Source organism: Hyalella azteca, unplaced genomic scaffold, assembly GCF_000764305.2.
Source record: "Hyalella azteca isolate HAZT.00-mixed unplaced genomic scaffold, Hazt_2.0.2 contig5529, whole genome shotgun sequence".
NCBI lineage: Eukaryota > Metazoa > Arthropoda > Malacostraca > Amphipoda > Hyalellidae > Hyalella > Hyalella azteca.
The window spans coordinates 299,682-316,168 of NW_025935717.1; the positions used below are offsets into that span (position 1 = coordinate 299,682).

At 38.3% G+C, this 16,487-nt stretch overlaps 1 protein-coding gene across 1 annotated transcript; it reads right to left on the minus strand.

Annotated features, from left to right (window-relative positions):
- Positions 1–390: 390 nt before the first annotated feature.
- On the minus strand, positions 391–16,048 carry LOC108677559. Its single transcript, XM_018165788.2, has 4 exons — positions 15,831–16,048; positions 9,244–9,819; positions 3,865–8,211; positions 391–3,450 (listed from the first exon to the last, which is right to left on the minus strand). Exons 2-4 carry the CDS (start codon positions 9,793–9,795, stop codon positions 2,314–2,316), a joined length of 6,036 nt encoding a protein of 2,011 aa, XP_018021277.1. The 5' UTR covers positions 9,796–9,819; positions 15,831–16,048; the 3' UTR covers positions 391–2,313.
- Positions 16,049–16,487: the final 439 nt, after the last annotated feature.

Below are 16,487 nucleotides of genomic sequence, written 5' to 3' on the forward strand. Positions count from 1 at the left end.
GTGTATCGCACTGTACTTAAATCATGAGCCAACTCAGCACACCAAGTATAAGGTTGCAATCTCAGCAAATTTCTCAAAGCGAGATGTGTTCATCACCCTGAGGGGGCGGAAGTTTCACATGTGAAATGGCTGGTCGACTGAAGCTGGCGAGAAAGGAACAACGCTAAAATGTCAGAAGATTAATAGCTAAGAAACATGAGGAGTGCAGGAGAGAAGAAATTTTTCATACAAGAGGACAACTACACGAGACGCTGGCCACCTTCATGCGAGAACCCGAGCAATTTAAGGAAAGCTGTTAATAGGCGACTATCTAAAACTAAGATGAATACACTTGAAAATGTTGGCGAGTGCCAAATTTCGACTAGCTGGATGAGAATAATAAGAGGCAAGATAAATAAAATTTGCTATGCTTTACTTTTCAGCGATTCATAACAGGAACAATCAAACAGCGTTAATTGCCACGACCAAAATAACAAATACGTGGATTACATGCAAGTTGTTATAAAAAAGAATTCATTACATTGTAGATTTATACCCAGCTTTATTAATTCAATACCGAATAACCGTTGCAATTAATACTTTAAATGAGAAATTGAAATATCTGATGACAAACCAACAAAGAAAAGAAGTCATTCATACCAGCAACTGCAACGACAGCCGTTTAACTTACTATCAAGCTGCAACTAGTGAATCAGAGAAACTAGAATGAAGCCCAATTTTGAATTGGACCAAAACGGTCATCATTGCGGTCAAAGACCATGAAACTAGGAGAAACCGTAGTGAATTAAATGCTCCCAATTGTACATCATTATTTATTATAGCCTTTTTAAACTCACACAGGCGCAACAAAGTCATGCATAAGTTGGCTCTAGATCAAACATTTATATAATATAAAGCAATCCAAAGCATTGAAAGTAATTTATTATAAGCAACTTGAGAACCGTGCACCTACGGTATTAAGTGAAATTTAAGTATCTATGCGTCAAACAGGACGGATTTACACGCAAGTTTGTTGACATCACTTAAAGTAAGCGGAGGATAAGAGAACTAGCGGTATATAATTGACGTCTAAAATATAGCGAACAAGGCTCGGCTTTGGAACAAATTGGAGTGAAAATGTTTCATTCATAAGATTTAAATAAAATAGTAAGAGGTAGTCAACGGAAATGATTAAAGAATCGGAACACTTTCTTTTTACTAATGAGAACTACTTTGCGATCTAAGCAAGATAGATGGTTTAGTTCAGAGAGATCGCACTTAAACTTATCTTCCTTAAATTTCACATAAAATGAGGTGTCTAACTCGTCCTATAAAGGAATTATTTATTATAAATAAGAAATAGTAGTAACAACAAACGCTTACATCCATCCTTAGACGTGTATGCGAACAACAGTGCCAACTTTTCCTTAATGCTTAAATAATATTTAAATTGTACCATGTATTATACCTAAATATATTCAATACGTCACCATAAATTTACCATAAATGAACATAAAATAAAGTTTGGGGGCTATAATTAAAGCATTGGTACAGGTGCTTATAAACTTACACAGAGTTAGACACTCAAGGAATGTCACTGTGTCTAAACTTGCATTCCACTAATAAAAAATATCAGTAATTATTAGCAAGCCAATAAGTATCAATAGGCTGTGCACACAGTCAGCTAAAGTACTCCAAATTTTCGATACGAGTATTAGAAACTACTTAATTTAAAAGAAAAATCACGAGCTAAACTTCATGTTATATACTTTTTGTTATCATTACATAATGTTAAATAGTTTTAAGTGTACAACGAGGTTGAGGCCCATGTGCTAAATTAGATCACTGCCCTTGAGTGCATGGAAAGAAGTTATACATTTACACCAAATGCAGATCGTGCAGGAAAACGTTAATAAAATCCAATAATTAGAAAATAAATAACTAAAATAAAAGTAGGAAGCAAGTATAATGAACGTGAATTTACATGATCTATAGGTATATATAAATACGAGTATATGGATACAATTTACCTCGTAAAACAAAATTGGAGATGGAACTCTAAGTCATATTTTCAAACTTTACGAATAACAGTAGTGAATCACGGAATGTATGTACCGGTACGTTTAGTGCTTCACAAATTTACTTATCCGCACACAAGTACCTTGATCAGATGGTGCACGATCATTTTACTCATTATCATTATACTCTGATCATCAACATAAGCATAAAAGTACAACACGCGTATAATTTCCATCTTGATACCGGTAGTCGGTCAGGGTCATGTTGGTTTCCATCATACATGTGAATTCTTTATGGACAAATGACAATTAAGGCTTAATTATTGCTGTGCGCCGTACTCTGGTGCTTGTTAAACTGGTATCTGTATGAGAAGGACTTGTTGCACGCACTACACATGTATGGCTTGATGCCGGAATGTATTCTCTCGTGGTTATTCAGGCTGCTCTTTCGTGTGAAGGATGCACCGCAAGTGGCACATGCGTGAGGCTTTACGCCCGTGTGCTGGAGCACGTGTCGCTCCAGGTCGCACTGTGAAGTGAATTTTTCGAGGCAAAATTTGCAAGTGTGTTTCTCTGCTTTCTGACGCCGCTTTGCATGGGAAGCGCGATTGAACTTTTTCTCGCCGTCGCACGAAGTTCTCACTGCTGCTGAGGAATCCGAGTTAGCTTGACTGATTGAATTGACATTTTGCGTAGATTCAGGAACTATGTTGAAAGATTCCATAGAACCAAACCGCACACTTACGTTTTCTGTATCATTGGAAGTATTACTTGAACTAGGGAATATTGTAGAGTTAGATTTAGATGTCCCACTAGCGGCACTAAGAGTAACAGAAGGGTTAGAGTTTATCACACAAATACCTCCAGAGATCGAGGAATTAGAATGAACAGTCGTTGAGCTCAAGCCATTCGAGTCTTGACCGTGGATGTTGACTACATGCGAGCCAAGGTCGTTGAAACTATTGGCTGACAAAATCACAGTGTCTGGTAAACTGTGGTGAACCAATGTAATTTGCTCCGAGCGTTTGGGACCTTTGCCCTTGATGGGAATTTTTCTTCGTCGAGTGGTACTTTCTGCTCGACGTTTATCAGGAACTGCCTCATTCACATCTGCACTTACAGTTTCCTGGGTCGCATGAGCGTCGCTGAGATGCTTGGACAGGTCGAATTCATCTTTGAAGTGCAAGTTGCATTCAAAGCAACCCAGTTTGGTTGTAGTCTCAGACCCGGTACTGATAGTAAGTGAATGTTTGTCACTAAAATGAGTTTTGAGCTCCGACGATTTACTGAAGACTTTGTAGCACACGGAACACATGTGATGCTGAGGATGCACCTCCTTGACGTGAGCTATGAACGGCCGCCACTGTGAGTGTACAACTGAGCACAAAGGACACGCGTAGCTCCTGATGACCAAACTGCCTCCTTCCAGTCCTGAGACGTCCGACAGCATCGCCTGAAAATACGACAAACCACTGAGAATATGGCTTTTCATGACATAAAATAACAAAAAAAATATAACTCAGTACTCACTGCATTATTGTACTCATTGATTTGAACCCATGAGAAATGTACGGATAAATCTTGGAAAGCAATATCGATGCAAATTAATTTATTGCCGGTGCTGATAAAAACTCAGTACGCCATTAATAGTTACCAATATAATACAGTGGTCGGCCCTATTATTCGCTACTTAAAGTTCCCAAAACAGATGAATGTGAAGACGACCCCAAAATAATAAGATTGCCGCTGTTGAAAATGGATAATATTGGATAATTACGAATTAGATCAACATTAAAAAGCCTATTAGGAGAAAATTTCACAGCGAGCATTATTTACTCACTCACATTTCAACTATTACTATACAAACCTGCTGCACGCTCGAGTAGGCAGAGCCATCTTGATTATCCACAATCATTGCTGAGGCGTCAAGGTAGAGCGTGGAGTCTGAGCATGTCAGCACCTGCAGCCCGCTGCTGTGGCGGCCACCAGCGTTGTGACCAGCAAGCGCGGCGCTACCTGCAGCATCATCGCAGTTTTGTCTGCTCACGATCTGCAATCTGTTGCTGAAATCGTTGTTGACAATCTGCACACGGTTATTACAATCGTTGTTGACAATCTGCACTTGGTTATTACAATCGTTGTTGACAATCTGCACTCGGTTATTACAGTCGTTGTTGACAATCTGCACTCGGTTATTACAGTCGTTGTTGACTATCTGCACTTGATTGTTGCAATTGTTGTTGACAATTCGCATTTCATTTCCATTGTTTATTATCTGGACCTGATTGCAGTCGTACAATTGAACACGGTCAAACGATCCACTGAGACCCGAACTCGATGACATAATTTGATTTTCTCCTGCAATAGAAGTAGATGCAGACGAAGTTACTGTGCCCAAGGCACGGATATGTACGGTGTCCACCACTTGGATGTTGCTGTGGTCAAAGAGTTGCATCTTGCCGTCCGTGCCAACAGTTCCCACGATTTGTACTCTGCTGTCATCCAACAACTGCAGAACGCCTCCCGAGGGCACCATAGGAGTCATTTCTAACAGTCGATGGCTTTCTGTGATGTTCGACCCCATGCTTTGAGGTATGGAAATGCCGGGCTCATAACTGATACTGTTTGAGGTTTTTTGAGATTTCGTTTCATCAGTATGAACGTCGCTGTGGACAGTAAGCCCATTGGGTACGCTCACGATGCTACCTGCAGCTGAAGTCTGCAGCATTATAGATTCCCTTGTTTGAAGAGAGTTATGTAGTTCCTCAGAGTTATTCTCACTCATATTAGGGATAACGGTTGGTAATGACTCAATGATCGATGGATGTTTTTCTGATATGATCTCCCCAACATTTGTTCCCTCATTGGAATTGAGAATTTGTGTTACAGATGTCTTCATCAGGTTGCCTTTCTCATCAACCACGGCATAAAATTCAGAACCAGACTCTTCTTGATTGACATTAAACACTTTTTTGCTGACTGTTATACTCTCTGTTGATATATCGGAAGCCGTGAATGCCTGCCGTTGTTCCGTTTGCGTGACCATAGGTCGACAGTTGCTAGAATGAGGCTCATCCGCGCCATGAGGCACCTCACAGAAGCACCATTCGCCCATGAAGTTGACCACTTTAGTCTTATCTGTGGTGATTTTCTTATGAGAGTTGCTGCTGGAATCAGAGGATTGATCCTCAAAAGTTTCCTCACTCAAGCTGATAAACTCGCCCGTGATAAAGTCAGGGTCTTTTGTAGGTTTTGGACGAGACGACGCAGTGCGAATTCGTTCACTACTTCGACTCGGGACCGTAACTCTAGAACTCGAGCTGCCTTTACTACTTGCAATTTCTGGTAGATCATGAAGTTTTCTTTTCTTCTTACCTGCTACGTTATTTGATGAAGATTTTCCAACACCACCTTTAAATTTGGACGACTTTGTTCGAATTTTACCTTGTCTGGAACTTATATGATTTTCGTTACTGGCCTTTGTGGAGCGAGATAAGACTGTTTTAATATTAATGTCACTGGTCGTCACATCAGAGGTTGGACACGAATGTGCGGACGAGATATGGTCGTCAAAAAGTTTTTTACTAGCATACGTTTCACCACAGTTTTCAACAGCACACGTGTAGGCAAAAACTTCATCTTCATGCAACAAGGAATGCTCCTTGAGCTCTTCTTCACTATGGAAACGCTCGTGACACTTTGAACAAGAAAGACTGCTTGACTTCCTGCGGCTGTGGGTCTTCATATGCCTTTTCAATGCACTGTTCTGAGTGAAGCGTTTGAAACACAAGGAACATTCATAAGGCCGCTCGTTTGAATGTGTTCTGCGATGCGTGGGCAGATGACTAGCTTGACGAAAGCCCATATTGCACAAGTCACAGCGGTAGGGCTTTTCACCTGTATGAATCCTCATGTGAGCTGTTAGGTTGCTCTTTTGGGCAAAGCCTACATTGCAAACTGTGCACTTGAAAGGTTTTTCTCCAGTATGTGAGCGCATGTGGGCCACAAGTGTGTTGTTGTGAGTGAACATAGCAAAGCAAATAGAACACTTAAAGGGTTTTTCTTTGGTATGACGTCTCATATGGATCGTCAAATGAACTTTTCTGAAAAACCATCTGTAGCAAACGGTGCATTGAAATTTTTTCCGCTGTTTACTGCCGATATTACTTTCAGAAGTGGTCTGGACTATTTGCAAGGGATCGCGCTCGTTTATCTTTCCCGAGATGTGAATATTACCTGTAGTTGGGTTTTTTACCGTAAGGTTGTAATCATTGGATATATATGTATCCTTAAATTGTATTTCGTGTTTTGTATCCTTTGAGTTGTCTTCAAGATGTGACAGCAGGGATTCGTCACAGGCTTGTCTCATCAGCTCAGGAGGGTGAAAATCCGACACATGGGCGCCATCCTCACCACAACCCATGTCACTGGACGCAGGTTGTACCAAATACGAGTCGCCGTCCGGGGTAAAGGTGTATACTGAATTAGATTCAGATTCGATAACGTGATTAGGAAACCTGTCCGTTGTATAGCTGAATTGGGGCTCCTGTTCAGTTTCAAAACAAGACGGCGCATCCTGAATGGAAGAACCGCTAACATTAAGTACTTGAGTAGCACAGTTTCCTTCCAATGGATCAACTGAGATTTCTGAATTTTGAAGGTCAGAGGCAGATGGATTCTTGAAGAAAATAGTACCAGGAATTACATTTTGTATACCTCCATGGCCAACATTAACAGGCTTCGTGTCCGTGAGCGTAGCATTTTCCGGTGGGAGATTCTGGGGATTGCACATACACCAGGTTTGCCATTGATTGCCCTCCAAGAAGGTAATGAAATGGTTCTGTTCATTTTGACAATTCCCGGCAAGTCTGTATGCTTTGGGAGCTTCCCCTGCTTGAGAGAACACCAATGTAGGAGTTCCGTCACTTCCTGTTTGTTCAGCTACAGCCATAACAGCTTCAAATTGATTCTCAGTGCCACTAGCTTCTTCCACTGTAATGCTCCTGCTACCGTTACTCATGCCATTGGCAACAACTACCTCCTTTTTCGGTGAAGACAACTGAGCAACTCCTGGGGAGGCAGCAGGAACAGCAGGGCTCTTAGAAGTAGGGGTAACAATAGGTTTTTGATCATATACGGTCGTAAAAGCTTCGTTGCGGGAATTTCCCCCAATACCTTCATCATCTTCCCCTTTTATGAATCTTTCTTCACCATGCACCATCACTCGATGCCTCTTTACACAACGCGCATCGAAGAATGCTTTATCACAAATATTGCACTTGAAATTCTTCTCGCCGGTGTGACGCATCTCATGTTTCTTGAGAGTTCCCACCTGCATGAAGGTGGCAGGACACATGGAACACTCGAATGAGCGTACGTCCGTGTGTGTCTTCATGTGTCGCACGAGAGAGAAGCGACATGACACAACTGCTCCACAAATTTTACAAGACAGTGATTTGGAGAGATTGTGTTCCTTGTAATGCCTCTTCAGGTCACGCACGTTGCTGAACCTGATGCCGCAAGCAGCACAAGTCTGCAGTGATGTTTTCTCGTCGTGAGTGCGTTCATGCCAAAGCAAGTTATTCTTTCTGCTAAACGACACGCTACAAATGGAACATTTGAAAGGTTTTACTCCTAAATGCGATAAATTGTGTCGATGTAGGTCGATCTTCTGAGAGAACTTGGCTTGGCAGTGAGAGCACTCATATGGTTTAATGCCTTTATGTGACATCATGTGGCGTGTCAGGTTGCGCTTGTCAGAGAAAGCTGAGGAGCAGAAGGTGCAAGTGTATGGCTTCTCGCCAGTGTGCACGCGATTGTGCCTTTTCAAGCTGCTGCTCTGTGAGAATCGGGCAGGGCAGAAGGGGCATATAAATGGCTGTTCGTGAGTGTGAGTTCTCTTATGGGTTGTGAGATGTGACAGCTGCTTGAAAGAAGATGAGCATAAGTTGCACTTGAAGGGCTTCTCCCCACTGTGTGTGCGGGCATGGACCGTGAGGTAAACTTTCTGTGAGAAAGTCATGCCACACTCCTGACACTGATGAGCTTTGCTGTGCATTTTGTAGTGTAGCTTGAGTTCATCGTAAGAATTAAGAGGTATGTTGCATTGGTTGCAGATGGTCACGTCAAAAGGCTTATGGGTCTGGCGGTGCTGAAGAAGCTGGCTTGATCGACTGAACGTTGCGTTGCATTCATCACACTCGTACTTGGCTTCCTGAAATTACAAATAATTTCACATCAATTAGTTTCTAAAAGCCTAACTCAAAGGGCTTTGCGTTTCAAAGAGCATATGTCACCATTATTGGAAGGACAACATATTCCATCAGACATGAATAGATATTGAAACTTAAGAAAAGGCTTCTAAAGTAGATTCACATGACAATAATTATTCAACTACAATGTGATTCAAAGGTTGACCTGCATTCAATAGTTTGTCAGCAATGAAAAATCCAATACGTCAATTTTCTATCATTTTTTTCAATTCAATTTTTGTAATTTCCATATTTTGACAAGCTAATGAAGAATACAGTACCCTCAGAGAAAGAAAGTTTTGGGGCATATTTACTTGATTAAGATATTACTTAACAAGAGTAGTGATACACTTAGAAACATAGCATTTGTTGGTTGAAGACTCAATACACAATTTATCTATTATTATTCATGAATGAAGAATAATTATTACATTAAAACCAAATATTGGAGCATTGAAAATGTACATCTATTCATTACCTAGTTATTCAAGTGTATATCTGGGTACAAAAAAAAAAAATGATAGTGAACTAAAGTGAGTGACAAAGATGTTAATGATATTCCTTTGTACTTGCATAGGTTTCTTGCGCACTACTGTACAGGCTTTTAAATCCAAGCAAGTAAGAAATACTAGCATGATTGAAAAGAGGTCAAAAATAGTATTTAAACACAATAACGTTGGTATTTCAATTTCAGCCATACTGGGCCTTAGCAACATCAAAGCAAAAATGCTGATGGAGAGAACATTGTGACTCTTCACACCAGTATAAAACAGGACACCAATTCAGAGCAATAAATGTGCTAGGGATGTACTTTCAAATTAGTTACAAATTCTCAACTCTTTCAGTCAATTACTTACCACTTTTCAGGCTAAACTTACCAATCACATATAAGAAATCGACCACTATGCACATTAAATTGGCCACATGGACTTGATGCAAGTTTTGAAAGTATTACCCCAGAGCTACCTTCCCCAAATTCCCCACAACACACTCACCCCCTTGAGAGTAGAATGCTTATGCTTGAAATGCGTGCGCAGCTGAGATGCTCTTGCAAAGGTTTGGCCACATTGCTTGCACTTGTATTCATTGTCATCAACTTCTCCAGCAGCCAAGCTGATTTCACCCTCATCAAGCAAGTCAGCATTATCAGGAGTTTTCTTGCATGCTGCAGCATCAACAACAGTTCCTTCAATAAGAGGAAGATTCTGGCACTCAGGTATGCCATTAGCAGCATCAAAAATACTCACAATGTGAGTGATTGAGTTGATGCTATCACTTTCTCTCTCACTTGATGAAACTCTTATAGAAGAATTGGACACTATCTGATCATGAATACTTTCATCACAACTGACATCATTATCAGCCCGATCTGCAGCATTGTCATCCAAATGAAAGTCTGAAGAATCTTTCTCTTCTGTAGATATTTTCTTCTTGACAGGCTTTCTGCAGAAAAATTTCTTTGTAGTTAAGATTGCAGTCTTTTTGGTGGGACTGCTTGGTGCTGGCTTAGCTGACTTGGAGAGGTTTAAAGGAGGTCCCAAATCCATTCTGTAAAATTTGGGTAGATTCACCTGTAAAACAGAACAAATTAGTATCTTTCATTTGATTTGCATTAGATGTAAGAGTTGAAATACACACGTATATATTAGATCAGATGGAAGGAACATTTGTAAGTTTTGCAGAAAAAAACATCCCATTGCCAAAAATATCAGTTCAGGGTTAACAATTCTGTTTTTGTGCAAGTAGGTAGTTACTTGACACAGTATATACTTTTTATAAGCTAAACATAATTGTTAGATAGTTAGGAATGTACCGTAAGATGGGGTAATAAGGGACGGTTTTGAGCGTTTTTTGTTAATAACTTCTTACCATGAAACATTTCAGAAACAAGTTTGGGCTCATTTTAAAGCTCTTTGCAAGGGCTATCAAATTGCATCACCGAAAAATTCCATATGCTATACGTGAGGCGCCAGACGCAAAATAAAAGTATCCCAAATTACCCCTGGGAACGGGGTAATCCGGGACACTTGCAATAAAACTTAATTTAAAAATGTTTGAAGCATGCAGAGTGTACTCGTCCATAACTAACAGTACTCTGAAGTCCTCCTCTTTCATTGTAGATGATGTAGATGTAGAATAAATGAAATTTTCTGTGATTTTTACTTGTTTTTTCTTAATTGATATCATATTACCAAATTCATTAATTACCATGCCGCAAAATGGGATAACAGACTACCTACTGTCAAACGGAGTAAAAAGGGACGAGCGGGGTAAATCAGGACAAGCATCCCACATTTTGTAGAAATGTTGTAGCAGCTAAACTAATAAAAATATTGCAAAAAAATAAAAAAAGTGGGGTAAATTTAAACATTTTTACTATCTATTATGTATAAAGCTAGTCAAGAAATCAAACATTTACTATCTCTAAAAAATCACTGATAAAGTGTGAAAAATGCGATTATGGAAAATTACTTCTGCTAAGGTCCGGAGCAAAAAAAATATTTGCCGCATTAAAAAATTTTACTTACATAAAAGTTGCACCCAGGTGTTGGCTTGAAAATGTAATTGATGGAATTTGCCTATCTCATTAAAAAAAATGGCAGCCATTTCCACGTGATGGGGTAAAAAGGGACACCCCCCTCCTGGGGTTATTAGGGACACCCTTAAAAATGCATTTACAGTAGAACCTCAGTTAGCAAAGGCTCCAGTTAACAAAGAAATTGATTAACAACAAAAAATTTTGATTACATTTACCTCGATTGGCGAAAAAAATTCACTTCTCGAAAAATTAGTGCATCATCGGTCGTCGCAAAATTGTACATAGAATGCTATATAGAATTGTGTACCGTAAAATGGGGTTACTTTGACCGGCGGGGTAACTTTGACCACTTTTCGTTTTTTTAACAAAAACCCCCAAAACTCAAAAGCGATTTGACATAGAAAAATTTTGTCAATGGCCATCAAAGGCCTAATACTGAGGCTACGTAACACAGTAGAAAGATTTAAAAAGTTTGCATATCTAACAGGTTAAAAAATTAATAATGTGACTCACGAAGAAGAGCTATTATTTAAAGCCTGTTGGAGTAGCCCCTCCAATATTCTATTTTTTGGTAAAATAACTCCAGGTTTTGATGCATTGTAGTAGAACTCTTCTAGTTACATATGCAAAAGACAAATTTTAGGAAAGTGTCATAGTTTGCAAATGGGGGGCACTGCCCCCCAATGGGGGAACTTTGACCACCTGCTGACAGCCGTGACGGGGTAACATTGACCGGCTTGGAAATTAAGTTAAAATTACCATAGGTACCTATATAACATATTTTATGTTTGATACACCTATTAATGTTTTTTTCTTTATGTTTCAGACTCTACAGAGTCTTATACATGGTAATTTTAACTCAATTTTCAAACCGGTCTATGTTACCCCGTCATGGCTGCCATTAGGTGGTCACATTTCGCCAATTGGGCGGCGGCACCCCCATTTGCAAACTATGACACTTTCCTAAAATCTGTCTTTTGCATATGTAACTAGAAGAGTTCTACTACAATGCACCACAACCTGAGTTATTTGGAGTTATTTGACCAAAAAATTAAATTGATTTTACCACCCGGTCAAAGAAACCCCAAGAGCTGGGGTAACAAAGACCATCACTTTTTTTAAATTACATCAAAACTATGAGAGGCAGGAGCCAGCAATTTATGGTGAGTAAAGCTAGAGCATAGACCTGTATTTTGCATGTTTCAATTTAAGTTTAACTTATGTAGTAAAAAAATGGCATTGTCTTGAAAAAAAGTGGTCAAAGTTACCCCATTTTACAGTACTGGGATTTATTTCTCCAAAACATATGATGGTTGTCACCAAAACATTATTTTCTGTTTCAGGTATGTTTTTTACGATCTTTTTTGTTATAGTGGAATCACTTGACTTGATTAAAATTGTGCGAAATTACAAACCATCCTGTAAGCTTACAGATACAGAAGAAATGCTACATGGCTGCTGAAATATGAAGCTTGCAGTGGACAAGGTCATTGTCAATGCTCAATGGCATGTCCATGGATACAGTAATACTGTAAAATGGGGTAACTTAGACTGGCGGGGTAACTTAGACCATTTTTCGTTTTTTAACAAAAACCCCCACAACTCACAAACTATTTGACATAGAAAAATTTTGTCAATGGGCATTAAAGGCCTAATACTGAGGCTACATAACACAATAGAAAGATTTAAAAAGTTTGCATATCTAATAGGTTAAGAAATTAAAAATGTGACCCACAAAAAAAAAAAAAAACTATTATTTAAAGCCTGTCAGAGTACCCCCTACAATTTTTTTGGTTAAATAACTCCAGGTTTTGATGCATTGTAGTAGAACTCTTCTAGTTACATATGCAAATGACAAATTTTAGGAAAGTGTCATAGTTTGCAAATGGGGGGTGCCACCCCCAAATGGGGTAACTTAGACCACCTAATGTCAGCCCTGATGGGGTAACATAGACCAGCTTGGAAGTTAATATAAAATTACCATATATAACATATTTTATGTTTGACAGCCAATTTATGTTTTTTCTTCATGTTTCAGACTATACAGAGTCTTATATATGGTAATTTTAACTTAATTTCCAAGCCAGTCAATATTACCCCATCAGGGCTGCCATTAGGTAGTCACATTTCCCTCATTATGGGGCGGCACCCCTCATTTGCAAACTATGACACTTTCCTCAAGTTTGTGATTTGCATATTTAACTAGAAGAGTTCTACTACAATGCACCAAAACCTGGAGTTATTTGGAGTTATTTTACCAAAAAATATAATTGATTTTACCACCCGGTCTAAGTTACCCCAAGAGCTGGGGTAACAAAGACCATCACTTTTTTTGAAATTACATAAAGACTATGAGAGGCAGGAGCCAGCAATTTATGGTGAGTGAAGCTAGAGTATAGACCTGTATTTTGCATGTTTCAATGCAAGTTTAATTTAACAAGTAAAAAAATGGCATCATTTATAAAAAAAGTGGTCTAAGTTACCCCATTTTACGGTATCACATTAATAATACGGTAATTAATCAGTGCATCTTCAAAAAAATTCCATATGGTATTTGTAAGGTGCCAGATGCAAAATAAAACCGTCCAAATTTACCCCTGAAACGGGGTAATCCAAGACACTTGCAATAAAAGTTAATTTTAAAACGTTTGAAGCATGCAGAGTGTACTCATCTATTACTAACAGTAATCTGAAGTCCTCCTCTTTCATTGTAGATGATGTAGATGTAAAATAAATGACATTTTCTGTGATTTTTACTTGTTTTTCCTTTAGTGATATGATATTACCATATTCATTAATTATTGTACCGGTATTAATAATGTGATATTACTGTATCCATGGACTCTGATGGACATGCCATTGAGCATTGACAACAACCTTGTCCACTGCAAGCTTCATATCAGTGGCCATGTAGCATTTCTTCTGTATCTGAAAGCTTACAGGATGGTTTGTAATTTCGCACAATTTCAATTGAGTCTAGTGATTTCACTTCACCGTAACAAAAAAGATCATGAAAAACATACCTGAAACAGAAACTAATGTTTTAGTGACAACCATCATATGTTTTGAAGAAATAAATCATAGTTTAGGTCAATTACTTTCCATTCTATGATGCCCGGTGCACAATTCTATATATAGCATTCTATGTACAATTTTGTGACGATCGATGATGCACTAATTTTTCGATAGCTAAGTGATTTTTTTTTCACCGAGCAAGGTAAATGTAATCAAAATTCTTTGTTGTTAATCAATTTTTTTTTTGTTAACGGAGCCTCTACTGTAAATGCATTTTTGAGGGTGTCCCTATTTACCCCAGAGGGGCATCCCTTTTTACCCCATCGCACGGAAATGGCTGCCATTTTTTTTTGAATGAGATAGGTAAATTCTGTCAATTACATTTTCAAGCCAACACCTGGGTGCAACTTTCAATCTTTCATGTCAGTAAGATTTTTCAATACAGCGAAATGAGCGAATATTTTTTTGCTCCAGAGAGTCCAGACCTTAGCAGAGGTACTTTTCCAAAATTGCACTTTTCACACTTTTTTTTCAGCAATTTTTTAGAGATAGTAAATGTTTGATTTCTTGACTAGCTTTATACATAATACCTAATTACCTAGATAGTATCATACTGATCATAGTAAATATGTTGAAGTTTACACCACTATATTTAGTTTTGCAATATTTTGATTAGTTTAGCTGCTACAACATTTCTACAAAATTTGGGACGTGCGTCCCTATTTACCCCACCCATCCCTTTTTACCCCATTCCGTTGGTATTATTGCAGATTAACTACATCCAAAAAAAAGGGTGTTTTTTTTTTTGAATTATATGTTTTTTGGGGTGTAGATTACGAATCTGAAATCCATTTTTGGCGGTCGGCATCGGAAAACCGATTTTTTCCGACCCAAAAATCGCGCTAAAAATGCCTAAAATCTGCAAAATCTCTGCGAGAAGAAGACGAAAATGTTACCCGTTGCACTGCAACGGGTAACATTTTCGTCTTCTTTGTCCATAAATCTGGAGATACATTGCCACATCGAGAGATCACAACCTAACGCCAACTCGCAGGTTGGGTTGGTTCGCCCAGGTTCCTTTTAGATCAAAATGCTATCTAAAAAAAGGAACTTGGCTGACTTAACCCAACCTAAGAGCTTTTTGTAAAATTTCGATGAACAATCCGACCCTTTATATAAAGGTGAGTGGGTAACGTAAGTTACGTAACCCCCATGTTAGTAAATAAAGGTGAGTGGGTAACATAAGTTACGTAACCCCCATGTTAGTAAGTCGCGAAAAAAATCGGTTTTCCGATGCCGACCGCCAAAAATGGATTTCAGATTCGTAATCTACACCCCAAAAAACATATAATTAAAAAAAAAACACCCTTTTTTTGGATGTAGTTAATCTGCAATAATACCGTTCCGTTTGATGGTATGTATTTTGTAGTAATGAGTTGAGGAATTGTAATAATTTTTTTGTATCAAGTTTTTGATTTTGAAGTAATTTGAGTAATTGTAGAAATGAGTTTGTAGTCACTACAAACACTACCTAGTACGTAGTACCTAGGTAGGTAGCCTAGTAAGCCTACTAGTATACAATACATTTGATTAGAATGTAGCGATCTACTACAAGTAATAACAAGTTTGGTAGTCCGTAGTAGGTTCACGCAGTAAAAAATTATTCAAAAGGACTCAATTGTTTCCAGTCTAATCATAAGATGAATAACAAATGACTGGGATGAAAACATTCTTAGTCTTCTTTCCATTTCCATACAAACAATTTTCGAGCAGTTAACATAAAGATTAACTTTAATTTAGTCTGTCTCTAACTCTAAGAGTCTAAGTAGCAAAGTAGGTAGGCTATTATTAAGAGAGCCAGAATGAGAATACAAATACCTACCTACTCTTCAAAAATTCAGTTATCTCTTGCTTGATTGCAGCACTGAAACTAAATAATAGGATGAAAATGAAACTCAAGTCGAATTTGTATAACTTAAATTAGTTTTTCTCAGAAAACTCTGAAGTTTAAAAGTAAAACTCACGTACAGGCTAGTCAGTGTTGTGATAACTTGAACACCACACGTACTACAATGCCGGACGTACAACGCAAGATGGCGTCAAGTGGTTCTGTGGATATAACGCTGCTATTGACAAAAAAACTGATATAGAGAATAATTCAGGTAGATGAAATTGGAAGAATTTGGAAAACTACATTAACTAGCTTTAATGGAAACAGCGTATTTCAGTGAGCGTGTACAAACATGTTGAACATATTCTCACATTTACTCCCATTTAGAGGATGTTTTTCCGCTGAAGAATAAGAATAATCACGCACCTAAGCCAGTTCAATTAAATTTTTGGCAGCTTTTAACCACAATAACCTCCCTCAAATATAGTCTAAGTGAATTGAGAGTTACATAATTTTTTTCATTGAAGAGTATTTTTTGACGCTAGGTGAAACTTTATACATTGTTTTTGATTCCTAATTCATAGCGGACTGTTTTGTATTAGAACATGGCAATAGCGAAAAAATTGTTAATTTTCTTTGCTTTTAAACTAACAGATGAAACATTTTCAGGTATTTCAAGCAAAATGCATTGCTTACAATTTTTATTCGTGTATTGGTGTAAAATTCTAATGTATTCGGAACTCTCATAAACGTGAAAGTCAATCTAAATATTTCATTTCATCTAGAATGAAATT

Excerpts from the sequence above, each read along its gene's own strand:
- LOC108677559 (XM_018165788.2), bottom strand. The coding sequence starts at position 9,795 with ATGGATTTGGGACCTCCTTTAAACCTCTCCAAGTCAGCTAAGCCAGCA. Across the intron at positions 8,212-9,243 it reads AGCATTCTACTCTCAAGGGG|GAAGCCAAGTACGAGTGTGA; the intron begins GTGAGTGTGTTG and ends TTGTAATTTCAG. Across the intron at positions 3,451-3,864 it reads CCTACTCGAGCGTGCAGCAG|GCGATGCTGTCGGACGTCTC; the intron begins GTTTGTATAGTA and ends TCGTATTTTCAG.